The 18,767-nt window shown below is 46.0% G+C and overlaps 1 protein-coding gene across 7 annotated transcripts in view; it reads right to left on the reverse strand.

Moving 5' to 3' along the window:
• The window catches only part of CDC42EP4 (CDC42 effector protein 4), a 45,156-nt gene continuing 26,389 nt past the window's right edge, over positions 1 to 18,767 (reverse strand). For 5 of the 7 annotated variants that reach the window (XM_083727736.1, XM_083727734.1, XM_083727732.1 and 2 more), the window contains one exon: positions 1 to 2,843. In XM_083727736.1, coding sequence (XP_083583862.1) covers positions 1,670 to 2,695 — 1,026 coding nt within the window. In that variant the 5' untranslated portion in view covers positions 2,696 to 2,843 and the 3' untranslated portion in view covers positions 1 to 1,669. The other 2 variants (XM_083727735.1, XM_083727737.1) reach the window with 2 other exon arrangements.

An 18,767-nucleotide genomic window follows, 5' to 3' on the forward strand; every position in this document is an offset into this window, starting at 1 on the left:
TTTTGTTTTTTTTCACTATAGTTTAATTTCTTTGAATTTTAAAACAAAAACATACTTCCATGTTAAAAAGTCCTCCATCCAATGCACCAACGAAACACCTGTACACAAGCAACAAATTCACAATCCGAAGAAGGGAGATAAACCTACTCCCAAAGGGATGGGCAAATCTAATATACAGTATGAACAAAAAGTCAAAAAATAAAAATTAAGGCAGGAGTTAAGTGTTTAATGCCCTGCAAAATGAAGGCAAAAAGAAAAAAAAGAAAAATTGAAACTCTAGGAGGCAGGAATGTCAGCAGCAGCTCCCAAATAACCTGGGAGGAAGGGCCCTAAAAGCCATTTCAATGGGGAGGAACTGAGCAGGGTAGAGTCTCCATTGTTCCTGGAATGGGGAGTGCCAAGATCATTGTTCTTCGGTTAGCCTTGGTGATATTCTAGAGTCTCAACTAAGAAAGGATGAAGTTGTATCAGGTTAGGCTGCTTGTGGGACTTTCCGTTTACACCTGTAGGCGTGCAGGTAAGCCACATTCCCCCATTAGTTTCCCTAGCAACACAAACATCTTGTCCGTGTTATAAAAGGAGGAAGAGCCTGGAAACAGAAAGGGGGGGGGATATTTCTCTTTATCAATGGGACAGCTAGACTGACCACCACACTTGAAATTCACCTCGCACTGGGGAATTCTAAACAGTCCTTGGGAGCTAAATGAAAACATTCCACTATAGGGAGAGTTTCACATAACCACCATCAAAGGTGGCAACATTCAGGAGCAGGGAGGGTTTAAGTCATGCTCTTCCAAGAATTGCTAGCATCAACTTGTGTGCCCAAAACAAGACCAAAAGAAGGACCCAACGTAAAGGCAAAAGGTAAAATAGCTGTGCTTGTCCCATCACCCCCCCCCCCCACACAATCTGTATTCCCAAAGAGTTCCTCTAGCTCTGATCTGAAAAAAAAAACAAGAACGAAATCTCTAGCGTAAATTCCAACATTTGTAGATCTTCCCAGAGGCCTGCCCACAGGGAGAGAACGCTTAGCTTCCGAAACATGTAAGATTTGGAGGGTCTGGTTATTTCGTCTTTTCTTGCTCTGTACAAATATACTGCATCCTTCAATGTTGTGCTAGGTCCAGAATGGTATTCTCCTGGGCAATTAGAAAATAATAATAATAAGTACTAGTAAAAATGTAAAGGAAAAATATATATATTAATAGGGAAACTAGTTCTTTTGAGCTTTGCTCTAGTATTCAGCTCTATATTGCTTTGAAAAGCCAGTAAATAACTCTTGGCGTGCTTTTGTTTTTGTTTAACCTGTTTCATTACACTCCGAGTTGTCTCCTGGGAAGAATGTTTCTTCAAATATGCTCAAGTGTTGTCTTTTATTCCTTTGAGTCTGGAATCACCCAAAATATTTTAAAGAGGCCATTTAAATGTGAATTTCCCCCCACCTGCTCCTTGTCTCAGACCCCCCCCCCAAAAAACAGGGAAAACTAAGCAAAAGAAAACACCATATTTCTTCAACAGTCTGTTTAACGGAATGATGGTGTTGAAAACTGAAGATTTAGAAAGGGGGTCAAGAGCATTCAACTTTTTCTGCACCACAATTTATTCCATAATCTGTTGAATTTTTTTCCTTCTTGAGCCAAGCCAAGTGTAAAGGCTCCAGTCACCTTTCTTATACTCTTATCTCATCGTCTTCCTCATCCATGAAGGAGAATTCCTTTTCCGGCTGTTTAGCAGCGTCCTGCCTCGTATGCTCTGGAACGCCCTGGTTGTGTCCCCTGGAGACTAAAGTACGCTGTTCCTCTCCCACAGAGGTGCCACTCGAGATGGAGCTGCTGTCCATTGTCAGGCGACTGGTAATGCTGCGGGCAGATCCAGGGCTGTAGGTTGCTGCTCTGTTGTCATCCGACTGAACCAAGGAATCCTGGGGGAGCTTGCTTTCCTGGCCAAGCCAGTGGCCTGTCAATGCCTCCGCAGGGCCTGCCTCCCTCTGGGGGTCTTCTGCACCATGATAACCAGAATCCTCTTGCTCCCATGGGTCCTTATCCATGATGCTCAAGACATCCCCCAACATGGAGGGCCCCAGATCAATATGGAAAGACATGATGGACTCTGCGTGCTTCATGCCGTAGCTGCCCTTGGGCACTACCAAGGGCAGGTCCGTTATGTCACCAAAGGCCCGCTCTTCCAAGCCAGGACTATGGGGCCCAGAGCTAAGAGTGGCTGCCGCACCGTTCATGTGCTTCTCTTCAGGGGTCTTCTCCTCAGGGGCTTTCTTGACAGGGCTGGAGGAAAGGCTCTTGGGCAGTTGCTTCCCACCACTCCTGTCCGTCTCCTTCTCAGTTAGTTGAGGGAGGGAGACGGCATTCTTCACAAAAATGGCAGAGTCCCTCAGAGAGCCCAGCATATCCCGCCGGTCGCCCCGGGTGACGGACTGAGACCGCTTGCTGCTGCGGAACTTGCGTGAGAGCAGGCCTGGTTTGGATGAGGAACTTGTCTCCTCAGTGGCTTCCTGTTCCCCCTCCCCAGCCTTGCTGTTGAGGAAGGAGGTGTCCCCAAAAGCATCACCAGCCCGTCCCACGTGCATGGTGTGGCGGAAGTCGCCAAGAGGAGCGCTGATCATCTCTGCCGTCAGGTCGGCCCGAGAGCGGCGTTTGGAGTTGGCAGAATTTGTCACCAGCTGCTTCAAAATAGGCATTTTGGCAACAAGTGTGAGAGCTCTTTTGCACAGGAGTCAGGGTGGTGGAACTGGAGAGGTCAGGTTCAGTTGTGGGTGGAGCAGGTTGTACTCCTGCAGCCTCACAGGTAGGCCTCAAGCCTCTTGATGGCCTTCAAAGAGTCGAAGCCTAAAACACAGACATAAGAAAGGAAGAGAGGGTTAGGTCTCCTCAAGACAACAGAGGTGCTGTTTGCTCTGTTCCTTTAATGGGGGCATGAGAGGGCACCATCTACGGTGGGGCTCTCCATCCAACCTGCAAAACTCTCCCTCAGGTAATGCCTAAACCCCTCTCCAACCTTGTTCTGTTCCCTCCTCAAGTACTTTTATTGAGTTGGTGCGTTTGTATAGAAACCTCTGACTTTGGAGTGGCTGGAATGTAATGTACTGCACAAAGGTAAGCAGTGTTAGGTGCCAAATGGCTCCTTAAACCAAGGTTACAGTTGCCAAAATGGAATGTCTGGTTGCCATTTTGGGGCAAGAGGTTCTCAAGTCTTTATTTTTCAAATGATGGACTGACTGTGATTTGATTCTCAGCTAAACATCTGGCTCGTTCAGAGGACAACCTGGAGATAGATTAAGAACTTTGAGAACTTAAAAGAAGGGAAGTCATTTGATCCAGGGACAGCCCACATATATATTGGCCCATTCCGACCTCTTTTTCTTAATGGTGGCATGGACCATTCATAACATTATATATATTCTTCACAACTATAAGCAGGGCAGTGGGAAGACAAGCTACAACAATTAACTATAACATTGTACGCTGCTCCTGCTCAGGCTACACAGACAAAGCATTTTGTTTCCTGAAATTAAATCTGATTGTGCAGATAAGACGTAACTGATAGAATGACAGGGTGTGGTATTAGTCATGATCCAATGATCCCCAGGCATGCACCTCCAGATGGTGAAGATGTCATGCGCCAGCCATCCTGGCGCCCAGGCATCTTCACTCGGTCGCAAGTGGCTGATAGCCAGGTGCAAAATGCGTCTGGCTAATTTCAAACGCTGAAGGTAAGAACCACCTCTGTTGCTCCACCCGCCTTTGCCTATAGCCCTGCCCATCCCTGGCACGTAGCCCTGGGAGGTTACTCACAAGGGAATGTGGCCCTTGGAAAATGCTCCCCAGCTCCGCCTTCCCCTTCAACATACACCAGGGGTTAAATATTCAAGTACAGTGCTATGTGCTGCTGTGTTCCCTGTCCTATGGGAGGCACAGGGTAATTGCTTCTACAAGACTATTCACTGCCCTGCATGGTCGCTTTATTTCGGGGGGACAACCATGAGATGAGCACTTATAATTTCACACAAAAAAAGCAGCCGCACTGAGGGCTGCTCCGCTGGTGCAAACCAGAAAAGGGCAGTTGTGCTGGAAGCTCTAGGGGAGGGAGTTACGTGAAAATAGCTCAGTGGGGTAGGAAAGCATGGTTCAAAACAGGGGCATCAGAAGATTGACTCTCCCCTTCCCCCCACGCTTGCAGAAATCTCCCTTCACTTTTGATTTACTGCTCTGAGGCAGTTTTGCATGCTCAGTGGAGCAGCCATCATAGGCAGGGAAAGGAATGAGGCAGTAATGAATGCCTGTCTGCTCCTAGAGAACATAGCTGAGGCGCATGTTTGCAATAAACTAAGGAATATTTGAGACAGGCACCCCCAACCCCTCCTCTCTCAGAAGCATAGCTTACACGAGGTGGAGTGCTGTTCTTCACTCCAGATAAAGCCCTGCTCATTCGGCTGCAGAGCCTCCTGACAGATATATACCTGAAACAGAGGTCAGTGACCCCTTAGATGTGTTCCTCACATCAGGAGATTTGGCATTAGTATAGATCAGGGGTCAGCAAACTTTTTCAGCAGGGGGCCGGTCCACTGTCCCTCAGACCTTGGGGGGGGGGCGGACTATATTTTGGGGGAAATGAACAAATTCCTATGCCCCACAAATAACCCAGAGATGCATTTTAAATAAAAGCACACGTTCTACTCATGTAAAAACACCAGGCAGGCCCCAAAAATAATGCAGAGATGCATTTTAAATAAAAGGATACATTCTACTCATGTAAAAACATGCTGATTCCCTGGACCGTCTACAGGCCGGATTTAGAAGGCGATTGGGCCTGATCCGGCCCCCGGGCCTTAGTTTGCCTACCCATAGTATAGATGCTAACTTCTTGGGGACCTTGAGCAAAGCAGAACTATTGTTGCCCACAAATACACACATTCCTCCCCATGTTTTGTTTCTGTCCTGCTCTGTGGTCAAACTGGTTTCTACAGGTTACCTTTAAGCAGTGCCCGGGGAGGAGGGGAGAGAGCTGAAATGGTTGCCAGCAACACAACCAACACTGCCGCAATTGATGCCGATCAGCTGGTTGCTCTGGGCACCTACTGGTCAGTGCCAATGCCTTGTACCTAGTAAAATGTTCTCTGTGCACCATGCCTAGAGCAATGTACAGTGGTACCTCAGGTTACATACGCTTCAGGTTACATATGCTTCAGGTGACAGACTCCGCTAACCCAGAAATAGTGCTTCAGGTTAAGAACTTTGCTTCAGGATGAAAACAGAAATCGTGCAGCAGCGGCGAGTGGCAGCAGGAGGCCCCATTAGCTAAACTGGTGCTTCAGGTTAAGAACAGTTTCAGGTTAAGAATGGACCTCCGGAACGGATTAAGTTCTTAACCGAGGTACCACTGTAAGGGTTTGTTGTGTTGTTGTTGTTTTTTAAAAAAGGTTATATCAGTGTGCCATGTGAATGTTGAACTATTCACTTTTTGTGTGCGGTCGTTAAAGGGAAGCAAATCCACACTGGCTTCCTATTGCCACATAGAGTTACTTCACCAACTGAACAATGATTTCTTGTTTGATTAATTTTTAATTTCTTTGAAACGTGTGCACTCCTGCAACTCAAATATTCTCTTCCTTCTTGTGGTGAGGGGGGGAGGTGCGTGTGTGTTTGTAAGGTAGTAGAAAGTTCCCTTTGGCAATGAAACAGACTAGAAGGGAAATTCTAGCACTGATTATATGGACCCTTTGACGTGTAGGGAAAGCAGCTATAATTAAGAAAGGCTTTTCTCCTTGCAGGTGTCCCCCACGCCAGCTCAATGTATTGACAGCATGCTACTGATACTGGAGAAGCGTCGGTACCCCACTAGCAAGAAATCGGCCCACTTGTTCAACAAAAGTGATCTACATGCAGCTGCAGGTATCAATGAAAAGCCAGCATATTAAAAAAGCCATCTTTTCAAAAGGTGGTGGGGTGCACATTCAGATAGTAAAAGAAAAGAAAAATAGCCTGATAATGCTAAACTGGTTAGTATCAAAGTTTTTAGACCCAAAAATAATCTGAATACTTTTTGTTTGTGTGTGTGTACGTACATAGAGGAAAACAAAAGTAAATGAGCAACCTGTATGGATATATGAACAAGAGATCACACCACCCAAATCAGCCCGGCTTCCTCATTTCACAAGCTAGTGCAACATTCTGAAGCTGAGATACTATGACCTGATCTAGTTATACAAGACAAATTATGAAATAAGCTGGATAATCATTAGCCAAGAAGCAGCTCCATTAGGCAACTTGTCCAATGACTAGCCCATGGCTAATTTCCTTCAATTGTGCTACAATGATAGCAATCCTATACATATCCACTCAGAAGGAAGTCCTATTGATTTCAATGGCATTTACTCTCAGGTAAATGGGTACAGGATTGCACCACAAGCCATGGTTCTCAGTCACTGTCAAATTAAAACTCTTCCCTGGGTTAAAAATTAATTCTATGGGGCCTCTGCACATGGTCCAACCATTTCTGACCTAAGAGTTATCACAACAACAATAATGTAAAGGTAAAGGGACCCCTGACCATTAGGTCCGGTCGTGGCCAACTCTGGGGTTGCGGCGCTCATCTTGCTTTATTGGCCGAGGGAGCCGGCGTACAGCTTCCGGGTCATGTGGCCAGCATGACTAAGCCGCTTCTGGCAAACCAGAGCAGCACACAGAAACACAGTTTACCTTCCCGCTGGAGCGGTACCTATTTATCTACTTGCACACTGACGTGCTTTCGAACTGCTAGGTTGGCAGGAGCAGGGACCGAGCAACGGGAGCTCACCCCGTCACGGGGATTCGAACCACTGACCTTCTGATCGGCAAGTCCTAGGCTCTGTGGTTTTAACCCACAGCGCCACCCGCGTCCCAGCACAACAACAGTAGATATCACAAAAGTCCCCACCCCCTGGTTTTGTAAAGCATAATTGTGCTGCTGCAGATCCAAAGCAAGCTTCTGCACCATTGACAGAGTTGTATCAATTATTAACATGCCTTTGTAGTTACCCTTAAGTCATGAAGATTAGAAGAAAATACCCAGAATGGCAGTGAGTGTACCCAACCTGGAACAAAAAAAAAGAAAAGGGGGGGAGGGGGGGTAGCAAGTCTCATTCCGCTACAAACAGCTGCCCTACCATGAGCTGAATAGTTTGACAGTGCACAGGAGAACTATAACATATACCAGAATACCAGAACAAAGAAATACCCTTGTCATTTTGAACTAACAGTTCACCAGAGGCTTTGAAGAAGACTAAAGTTAAGGGGGGAAGACATCCAAAAAGAACACAGGAGTACTGCCAAAAAAGGTATAAGATTTTAAGCTGTGACTCACATATTTCTGCATTTTCTTTTTAAAAAAAGAAAAAGCGCAGTTCACAAGGCTGGCTAAGGCATCCTCAAGTTTGTGTGTCTGTGGTTTTTTTTTAAGCTACATGGGGGAAGGGGAGCGAAGACTCTTGGGATTTTGAAGAGAATAGAAAGCAGACACACAGATGCTGAAGGAATTGAAAACAGACATCAGAGCAGGCCATGAAAGGGGACTACAAAAGAGAGAGAGAGAGCAAAGCCAGCCAGATCCGGAACAAGCCAACAGCGGACACACAAACTTTTAAAAGAACACATGCTTGCATCGCTGATACAGGAGGACAAAGAGCTCGCCACTCACAAAATGGGGGAGTACGCTCAGACTTTCTCCACTTATCGTCGTTTTGCCAACTCCATTGAAACCGAAGCAGCGTAGGGAAGCTGCTTTATATTGAGTCAGAACTACCCTTTATCTTGCTCAGTCTCGTCTCCATGGACCGGCAAAGCAGCTCTCCTGGTTTCTTTCCCAGGTGGCCTACCCTGGAGATGCTGAGACAGGGACTTGAGACCTCCTGTATCCAAGGCAAATGTTCTACCCCTGAGCTTGCAGCTATGGTTCTGTGCATCTTCATGGTCAAAGCAAGCACACAACATCAGCAGTGGGAGTATTCACTCCCCCCCCCCCCATTTAAACAGAGGGCAAACCATTGGCTGGGGGAAACCCAGCCAGATAGGCAGGGTTTAAATAATAAAATTAATTATTACAGTGGTACCTCGGGTTACATATGCTTCAGGTTACAGACTCTGCTAACCCAGAAATAGTACCTCAGGTTAAGAACTTTGCTTCAGGATGAGAACAGAAATTGTGCCCTGGCGGCGTGGCAGCAGCGGGAGGCCCCATTAGCTAAAGTGGTGCTTCAGGTTAAGAACAGTTTCAGGTTAAGAACGGACCTCTGGAATGAATTAAGTACTTAACCCGAGGTACCACTGTATTATTATTGGCTTAATTTGTCCTTTGTGATGTCATCGGGGGAGAAGAAAGCCTGCCCCACTCCCCCCCCAAAGATACTGGAGCAGTAACAGAAAGTGGGGAGGGGGGAGGGTGAGAGAGTGAAGATTTGATGCAGCTGCAGTTTTGCCAAATTCTCACAGAAAAGCAATGATGCTGGCAATGGTTGAGAGCAAAGGAGTCTGCCTATAGGAAAGAATGTGGCTGAGGATCACCACTCTCCATTCAACCACGCTGTCAAGCCCCTGTGTGAAATGTGCCAATTTCAAAACCCGCAAGTTCTGCATTTTACAATTCGGGGGGTAAGCAATTTGTGGTCTGCAAACTCTAGCAGTGGGTAGGTGCAAATCAAAGCACACTTTCATTTCAACTGAAGTTACAAAAGCCAGCTGAAACCGACGCTTTCAGGAGGCGGAAGAGAAGTTCAAATCAGAGGATGCATGAAAACAAATATGGGAGGCTCACTCTGCCAGCCTCAAAAGGGCTCGCTTCAGCTGTAGCTCCCATTCCCAGCTGTGAAAGCCAAGAAGTCCCACTGCAACAATCTAGATCAGGCTGCAAAACCTCTGCAGAATGAGCTACATGTAGGCAACTGGCAGAGCTTTTGGGGGGGGGGGGGCTGGGAGGGTTATTCTGTGCAACTACAGTGGTACCTCGGGTTAAGTACTTAATTCGTTCCGGAGGTTCGTACTTAACCTGAAACTGTTCTTAACCTGAAGCACCACTTTAGCTAATGGGGCCTCCTGCTACTGCTGTGTCGCCGGAGCACGATTTCTGTTCTCATCCTGAAGCAAAGTTCTTAACCTGAAGCACTATTTCTGGGTTAGTGGAGTCTGTAACCTGAAGCGTATGTAACCTGAAGCGTATGTAACCTAAGGTACCACTGTATACACAAAAATACAAAATGGATACTGGCAGAGTTGAGCTTTTTGAGGATCTCAGCTCTCATTACACGTCCCCTGCCCACAAAAACCCCTTAAGAGTATATACAAAGTTAGTTTTGCCACTATACTGTGGTACCTCAGGTTACAGACACTTCAGGTTACAGACGCTAACCCAGAAATAGTACCTCGGGTTAAGAACTTTGCTTCAGGATGAGAACAGAAATCACACGGCAGCAGCGGCAGCTGGAGGCCCCATTAGCTAAAGTCGTACCTCAGGTTAAGAACAATTTCAGGTTAAGAACGGGCCTCCAGAACGAATTAAGTTCTTAACCCGAGGTACCACTTTAGTTTAAAACCATGTTGATGGCAGCCTTAATCATTTTCATGAGGCTTATGTATTATAATGGGGGTAAGAACTACACGGAGCCTGCTTAAAAAGCTAGGCACAGGTCCTACCTGAAAATTTCCTGCAGATTAACTTGGATAGAGGTACTGAATTTTCTGCTTATGGTATCTTGGCAAACATTTCATGGTTTCCTATGGTTACAAATAAAAAAAAATCTATTTTTAATAGAGACTTAAAGCTTTTGAGAACACAGCTCAAACTCTGCCACTCAACCCCAGTACCGTATTGGAGTAGGCAGCCAGAGGGCCGGAGAACGAAGAGGCTCACCACTCAGCTCCTGTTTTTGAAGGATTTGAGTACCACACAGTCGTGTCCTACACCCGCCAGCCTGCCCGCCATCACGTCAAGGCAGAGAGGTAATTACACAATAAAAGATTTCTGTCTAGCAGAAACGGGGCGGGGGGGATATTTTTGTTAATAGCACTTCGATGGTCCATCTCCCCAATGTGGCAAGTGCCCTTCTGTCAATCAGAGACCACCTGAGCCTGCTGACCTTCAGAGCTGCTATGCTACACATGGGCAGGTCAGAAACCTCTTTGTAAGTAGCTACAACTGGATCGACTGGAATGGTTGTGTTTTCTTCCATGCACCTTTCTCTTCCTGCCTTGCCCGCTTGAAGCTTCTTTTAAAATAAAGCCTCTTAAAGCAGTGGGGGGTCCTTGGGTGCCTTTTGTGTCAGATTTAAAAGGCATATTTGATGTCACCAATGATTTTTAATCTTGTATTTTTATACTGTTATAGCGAGAGACTGAGAGAGGACTATATAGCTGACTGCTGGGAGCAGGGGCAAAATTAAACAAAAATCATGGCTGAACTGGGCTTTTTGCTGACGCAACACCTTTTTCTGTTCGAACCAAGGAACAAAGTTGCCCCTGGGCAAAACTCTAGGAAAAGAGCAACCTAACAAACCAGCTTATGCTTCCCCTAGATGCATTTTTCACTAAAAGCTGGTTCACTAGGGGCATTATATAGTGGTCGGGTGGGGAATGGTCAGGTGGAGAGTAAAGCAGGGGAAATGATTCCTAGAACCATAGAATTGTAGAGTTGGAAGGGACGTGGAGGATCCTGTGTAGTCCAATCCCCAGGAATGCAGGAATAGGGAGCTGCCCCATATGGGGATCGAATCTGCAACCTTGATGTTATCAGCACCACACACTAACCAACTGAGCTCAGCGGTGAAGGAAGCCCCTCGGGCCCCTGGAGTCTGCCTGCCTCCTCCCACTCTGCCACCCTAAAGCTGGGGGGGGGCGGGGGAGAGGCAGCGGGTGAACCGTTTGGACATGCATCGTTTCGCGGCACAGTAATTCAGTTTCGTAGCAAACTGGAGGTTAAACTAACCCCTTACCAGCCCCAGAAGGAGTGCGGGGAGCATTTGTGCAACACAGTTTGGAAAGCTCTGTCCTCAAGAGACCACAGTGGGCTTTGGAAGACCTGCATCACAGAATACGCAGGCTTCTCCTTCTGTGATAATCTTGATTACCAATGAATAGCAGAGGCTTCTGACTGTTCCAAGAAGTGCTTCAAGGCACACAGAGTTCTCCTTGTAGCTTGGTCTGAATAGTAGCCTAATTCTGTGTTCCACAGCCCCAGGCTATATATATGCACAGGGTTCCAAGCATGAGATCTGAAACAGGCAGCTGCTCTCCAATCAGCAGCCACCTCATGCGTCCGCACCCAGTGGTACAAGTGGTACAAGGGGTGGCACCCAGGCTACTACTGTAGGGGCATAGCTCCGCCACCCCTCCACTTTTTACACATCTCTGCTAAGAATTAAACCCCAAATAATCGCCTTAAAGACAAGAAAAATACAGACAATTGCGACTGGCTAATACCAATCCTCTACCCTTAAGGGCAAGGGACGTGGGTGACGCTGTGGGTTAAACCAGAGACTAGGACCTGCTGATCGGAAGGTTGGCTGTTCGAATCCCCGCGATGGGGTGAGCTCCCGTTGCTCGGTCCCTGCTCCTGCCAACCTAGCAGTTTGGAAGCATGTAAAAGTACAAGTAGATAAATAGGTACCACTCCGGCAGGAAGGTAAACGGCGTTTCCATGCGCTGCTCTGGTTCGCCAGAAGCGGCTTAGTCATGCTGGCCACATGCTGTACGCCGGCCACATGCTGTACGCCGGCTCCCTTGGCCAATAAGGGAGATGAGCGCCGCAACCCCAGAGTTAGCCACGACTGGACTTAATGGTCAGGGGTCCCTTTACCTTTAAGGTGGCAGTTCAGCATATTCTCGGCTCCGTATAAAGATTTGTTAACGAAGGAATTACCTATTTAATATACAAGCCAGGGACAACCTGCATTTCAGTGAATGCTGAACACAAACCTCTTTACCAAGATGTTTGCTTCCAGGACCCATCCTATTGCTGTGCTTGTTTTAACTGTTTTTAATTTTAAACTGGAAGGGATCTGCTGGCGAATGGCGGGTGATTATTATTATTAATGTCCTGAACAGCAACATGGTGCCCATAGGTACCAACAAGACCACAGAGACCTACCAGGCTCTTGAACCCCTTCTAGGTCATATCATGGGCTACAATGGTCAACAACCTTGAATTTCTTTTCACTCATCCCAGTGTCAGCTGCTTAGATACTCCTTCCATTTCGATTGGCCAGCAGGCATGGAAATGAGGGGGTAGAGAACCATCGGTTCTCTCTGTTGAGGGTGTCCAATTAGAGCCATGTTCTCTTCACCCAGCTGCCAGCAGAAGAACATTTCTAATCGGACACCGCCGGCAGAGGGAACAGTTATAATGGGATGCTGCCAACAGACATGTCCAGTCTGAGATTTCAAGTGAGCATCTATGCCTGACTGCAAGCCTTGCCCCCCTTCCCCAAACCCCCACAGTGTTAATGGACGAAGGGAGAAAAATGGAGCAGGCCATGGGTGTTTAGCAGAAAAAGTGTGTCCCGGTGTGTGTGAGTGATTGAGGAGAAAAACAGATTGTGTGTGTGTGTAAGAAAGGAAGTAAGTTTGCATTCTGTGGAATGTGTGGTTTGCCTGACAGACTTTTTTTTTTTAAAGTGTTTTATAAAATGAGCACTGGAGTGGTTTTGCATTTCGAGGCTCAAAACCGTACACCCCTAACCTTGCGCTCAGTTCCTTGTACGGTGGTACCTCAGGTTAAGTACTTAATCCATTCCGGAGGTCTGTTCTTAACCTGAAGCAGCACTTTAGCTAATGGAGCCTCCTGCTGCCGCCGAACTGCCAGAGCACGATTTCTGTTCTCATCCTGAAGCTAAGTTCTTAACCCGAGGTACTATTTCTCGGGTTAGCGGAGTCTGTAACCTGAAGCGTCTGTAACCTGAGGTACCACTGTATTCTGCCTTGCCAATGTGCTTTCCCTGAAACAAGCATTGTGCGGCTGGCCATGCACACCGCAGTCACCATTTTATGAATGGGCACACCTCCCCCATCCCAGCTATTTTGCGATGGCGCCCACAACACTCTCAAAATCCTGCTTGTGCTCATGGACAGAAAGTTCGAAGAACTCTTGATGCAATGGCATGCCTGGACTTAGGCTGTTTCAAGGAAGGCATGCACTCAATAGCGCACATTCAGCTCTTGCAAGTAATACTCATGGGAGGCTCCAGCAAAGACCAGATCCTTTGCAGTCCTGCCAGCTAACAGGAGAAAGAGTGCATAACCACAGCAATCCACGTAGGCTACACATCTATTTTTGTATTGTAACCATTGGAGCGTTCATCAGGTGGGAAAGGAACCCCCATCTTTTCAAAGACACCTCCTATGTTTAAATATTACTTCCCTAGAGTTTCAACAATTGCATGCAACTTCCTTGAAAAAAACGCCTCAAGGGGAGCCTCTCCTAGTGACATAACCCATTATAAGCAAGTACGGACAAAATAATTAGTTACTCAGAGCAAATGATGAAAACTAGGGAGTCTAGCATTGCAGTCTCTCCCAGACAGGAAAGCTCCATCTGTCTACTGCAGAATTACAGAAACAAAACAGAACACCCATCGCCAGATACATAATGGGTGACCGGGTGGAGGGGAAGAACCAGTTAGGCTAGGTAAATAGAAAAAATCTGGCCCAGTGATAACCTTAGGAATGGCCCTGCAAACATTGTGACTCAGGGGGTGTCAGTGTTTATGGTTAAGTATGAAGAGTCAACATTGAGAGGGATTTGGAGCCAGACATTTGCTTCAAGGCTCCTTTTCAATATAATGCATTTACAATGCAGTCATTGCCCAGCAGATCATATGAAGCAAGCTGGTTGATTTCACAGAAGCTTCCAATGAAGAGACCAAACAGTTTTGCCTTCTTCAAAAGCAGAAATGGACTAGATCAAATTAAGTCTTGAGGAATATTGTAAGGGGAAGTAGAAACATATTAATAAGCTGCACCACTGGAAGGAAAGATCCTGAAGCTGAGGCTCCAGTACTTTGGCCACCGCATGAGAAGAGAAGACTCCCCAGAAAAGACCCTGATGTTGGGAAAGATTGAGGGCACAAAGAGAAGGGGACGACAGAGGACAAGATGGTTGGACAGTGTTCTCAAAGCTACCAACATTAGTTTGACCAAACTGCGGGAGACAGTGGAAGACAGGAGTGCCTGGCGTGCTCTGGTCCATGGGGTCACGAAAAGTCGGACACGACTAAAAGACTAAACAACAACAACAACAACAACAACAACTGATATGTTATAAGAGGGATGGGGAGTGGGATACACCACGTCATGTTTGTTTACAATTCTGTATTTGTTTTTTAGCTATATATATATCAATAAAAACCTGTCTAGTAGAAGAAGCAAAAATTTATTATTTGCATACATTTTTACTTTAACAATTGTTGCCTACATTTATCTTTAAAAGCTACTGAGCTAGGCCTTAGTGGCCCCATTTCACAGAAAAATGGCACAAGGCAAGGCTATAGGATTTGAACTCAGGTCTGCATGCCATGCAAATCTCTCACCTTTATGGCAATCTGAGTTACAGCAAGTGAATCAAATTAGTGCTCAACTCCATGAAGCAGAAAGAGTTACTTGTCTGTAATGGTCCACTCTCATACCCTTTCATCTGCCATCAAGACATGGGAGGATTTCAGATGTGGGCAAATGAGAACTGACATTCTCCACTCTACAGTAGCAGAGCCACAGGGATTTCTCCCATAGTCGTCTTCCAGTTGCCTGATTGTTGCTCCCAGCTCTATGCTCAGCCTGTTTTGTGGAGCTGCATCCCCTTGCATTCTCCTCTTTCCCCCAGGGGTCTCCCTGCTCACCTATCACTCATTGCTAGGGAAGGGCAGAAAGTGGAACGGGAAAGCTAAAAGGTTCTGATGCATCACAGCACTTCTCAACAAGACTGGTACACACAGTGCAAGCTTACAGAATAATGCAGATCATGACTCTGTTGTGAGTTCTAGGTCTCAACACCGGTTCGTCAACATTTACCTTGCTTACAGAACCGAAAGAGCCTGCAAGATGCAATGTTTGCAAAGCTGTTTAAAGCTGTCATTTTAAATGAATGCAATAATCAAACCTTTGGGACTGCTGCAAGCCCAACTCTGGAAACTTGTGGCGATGGACAGGTAATAAATCTAATGAAGTGTGCGCATTTCTAGCCACATTTAGTCCAATTCTAACATATATGCTCACACTTATCAGAAGAGGAAAGTCGAATCGTTCATAATGAAATGCACAGATCTCACGTTCTGGAGCCATCTAATAAAGACTTTATTCTAAGAGAGTATTATACTGTAATACCATTAGGGACAATGTGAAAGCATTCTGGACTCATTGCCCTGTGCACTTATGGCTAGGGGACAGCTCAACAGTCTTGCACCAAAGCCTCCTTACCCTGATGGATGAAGAAGTTTCCTACTCAACTACAGCACCCTTTGCCTTTTGTATGAGACCTCTCACTCGCAGAAAATTCAACCGTGAAAGATGTTATTCTCCTTAGCTGGAGTTTAATGTTCCACAATGATCCAAAGAAAAAGACATACCTGGAGGTTGTTGTGTTGTACACTTCCTTTACTGCCCAGTCTCATGATCTAGAAGTAAAGCAAGAGAAAGGCAACTCCCCCCTTCTACCTCTTTATTTGGGGCGGTTGACGGAGAAAAGAATGGAGCCTCTTGTCTCCATCTGCAGTTGAGCAACAACTGAGACAGGATCCTGTGACAATCACGCTGCTACTTGGAGAAAGCTAGAGGGTAAGTGAAGCTTAATAAACCATCCCCTAATATTAGAATCTGCCAAGAAAAGCTCCATTGAACGCCAAGACATTATGAAAAAATTTAAACAGGCAGCCCGGCTGGTGGCCAGTTTTGAGGTCAGACAGTCTATAATATTGTGTTAACCCAAATTATGATGTTTGGAAAGCTTGATCTAGTCAGTGGGAGAGAGGGAGACACATGGAAGCCACATTGGCCAGTAAAGAAACTGTGAGTATGTGCCCCCAAAGGACTGACAAAATTTGCTTAAAGCAGAATATAAGCATCCCATAGAATGCAAGAGGCATCCCTTATTCTCAGCACTGCACTGTCATTAAGTCTGTCTGCTCCTCCCTCAAGTCTCCTCGTGGTGTTTTGGATCTTCTTCACTGAAGACCCTTCAAGAGTAGTCAGGCAGTCATCACAGAGCCAGGACAACTCTTTCCCCTTTTTGCCATCTCATTGTCTCTTCACCCTACTAGAGCATCAGCCTGCTCGCCCCCACCCCACTCAAGATATTAACAATGGACTCCTAGACTCCCGCTCATGTAATGTATGTAGAGCAAACTTTGCTCCCAAAGTCCACTGAAGTTTAGAGGAGCTGACTGAAGAGTTTGGGGAAGTAGGATCTGGGAATCCTACAAACATAATTTCACAACTCAGCTGCTTCCCTTTCTTTCTAGGAACACATCTCACATAAGCGGCACTTCACTATATGCAGTCAAGCATTGCGTTCTTCTGGCTGGACCAGCCATAAGAAAGCCACAAACATGGCTCAGATACAGGGAAAGAGGGAGAGGAGGGGAGAAGCACCAGATTATGCTTTGAATTTAAAAAGGATAGCATGGGGACGGTGCTCCCAGAACACAACATTTGTTGGTGTAAAAAAAAGCTGAATTGGTGATTTCACAAAGTTAAGTTAAACAGATATACAAGAATGTATGTTTAATTATCAAGATACAAAAATACAATCGCAATAATAAAGTTATAAAATAAAAACAAGAAAATCATGCACGGGGGAAGAAACACATAGGGCAATAAATAAGAAGCAAATAAGAAATGACTAAATGTTGGTACATAATGAAATGTGAATTTACAAATATAATGTATATGTAATACTATGTAAACATTTCATATATGTATCACGACATACAATATTTTTTTAAAAAGCTGAATTGGTTGAACTGACTAAAAGGAACAATCTTACTTATTCTACACAAGATAGCAGTTCAGTTTTCCTAAGAAGATATGCCAGACCGCAATACTGTACTAATACTTTAAGCCTGGCATTAGGGGAAAGTTCTACTATTCTTGGTATTGGGGCCATCTAGACAGCCCCACTACCAATTCCCAGGGTGAATTTAGTGGAACTGAACACATGAATGTTGCACATGACATCCTACATGTACTGGTTTCCCCGTATATCCATGACAATGGGTTGAGTCACGTGATGTGTTCCACTACATGAAATAGCTACATGCTCCCTACAAGGATATTGGTCCCCATGGCAAGTATAGCAGCTCGGCTGACTCTTAGAGCAAATGCACACATAACTTGTGATGTACCAAGCTGAATGCAACCTGCCAACCACGCACAGAAGCTCTCGAGGATTCAGTAAGTGTCAAGTATTTGCTGTTGCTGTGCCTGCCTGGGGCTGCAGAAACAGAAACAGGAGGGTTTTCGAGCAAGCCACAAGCCACAGGTGATGGGCTGTGCAGACCTGCTTTAGAGTCAGAGAACTGAGCATGTCACCATGTGGGAGGTCTCTGAAAATGGACTCCCCATATCTAGCGTCTCCACCCACATCGTTCAACCCGGACACTGAGGTCCAGCTCCGAGGGCCTTCTGGCGGTTCCCTCGCTGCAAGAAGCCAAGTTACAGGGAACCAGGCAGAGGGCCTTCTCGGTAGTGGCACCCATTCTGTGGAACACCCTCCCACCAGATGTCAAAAAGAAAAACAACTACCAGACTTTTAGAAGACATCTGAAGGCAGCTCTGTTATGGGAAGCTTTTAATGTTTAAGTGACTATTGTATTTTAATATTTTGTTGGAAGCCACCCAGAGTGGCTGGGGAAACCCAGCCAGATGGGCGGGGTATAAATAATAAATTATGATGATTATTATTATCCAGCATTTGCAAGGACTCTCCATGCAATTTGCCCCCAATTACTGCATTGGCCCGAATATAAGCCACCCCACCCCCCAAATTCTGATCGGGAAAAGTTAAAAGTAAGGCTTATATCCAGGAACTTACGCCACTGTCAAAGCGGGGTGGCTCCCCCCCCCCAGCAGCTCAGGAGTGCAGCCACACGCTGCTCCAAAACCTCCCTCGAGCCATCAGAATGAAAGGGGGGGTAAAGCTGCTTTGCTGGTGGCCTCCCCCCTTGTTCCCTCTGGAAGCAGGCCTGGTATTTTTTCTTTCTCTCCCCCCCCTTCAATTTTTAGGGTGTGCTTATTTGTGGATGTGGCTTATATTTGGGCCAATACGGTACACAGCCATTCTCCATGCTCCCCACAGTAGTCTCTAAGAACCTGGACAGGGAAAACTAGATGTGGATGAGAGAGTGTCACATGGCTAGGACTTGCAAATGCAACTGCCAGGATAGAGATAGTTTGCCATGGGGAGAGTGATTTGTAGCAGCGCTATCAACAGAAGGAAGCCAAGGCAAATATCATAAAAGGTGTGTGAAAGAGGGGGTCGGAACCATTTGGCCTGCTATGTCCCTTGTCAAAAGCATGACTGTACCAAAGATCTGCTCTCTACCAATTGCTTTCGAAAGGGTTTCATTGTGATAATGTAGTTCTTAATGGGGAGGAGATTTCCCTGGGGCAATTAAGAGTTGCACAAAAGCATCTTCCCATGTTGCCAGAACAGCACTTCGGAGCTGAAAAGTGGCACCTAAAAATAGGTACCAATTTGCATGGGGGTTTTATACAGCATACACTCCCAATCTTGCTGGCTTG

Source organism: Podarcis gaigeae, assembly GCF_964106915.1.
Source record: "Podarcis gaigeae genome assembly, chromosome: 2".
Classification (NCBI taxonomy): Eukaryota; Metazoa; Chordata; class Lepidosauria; order Squamata; family Lacertidae; genus Podarcis; species Podarcis gaigeae.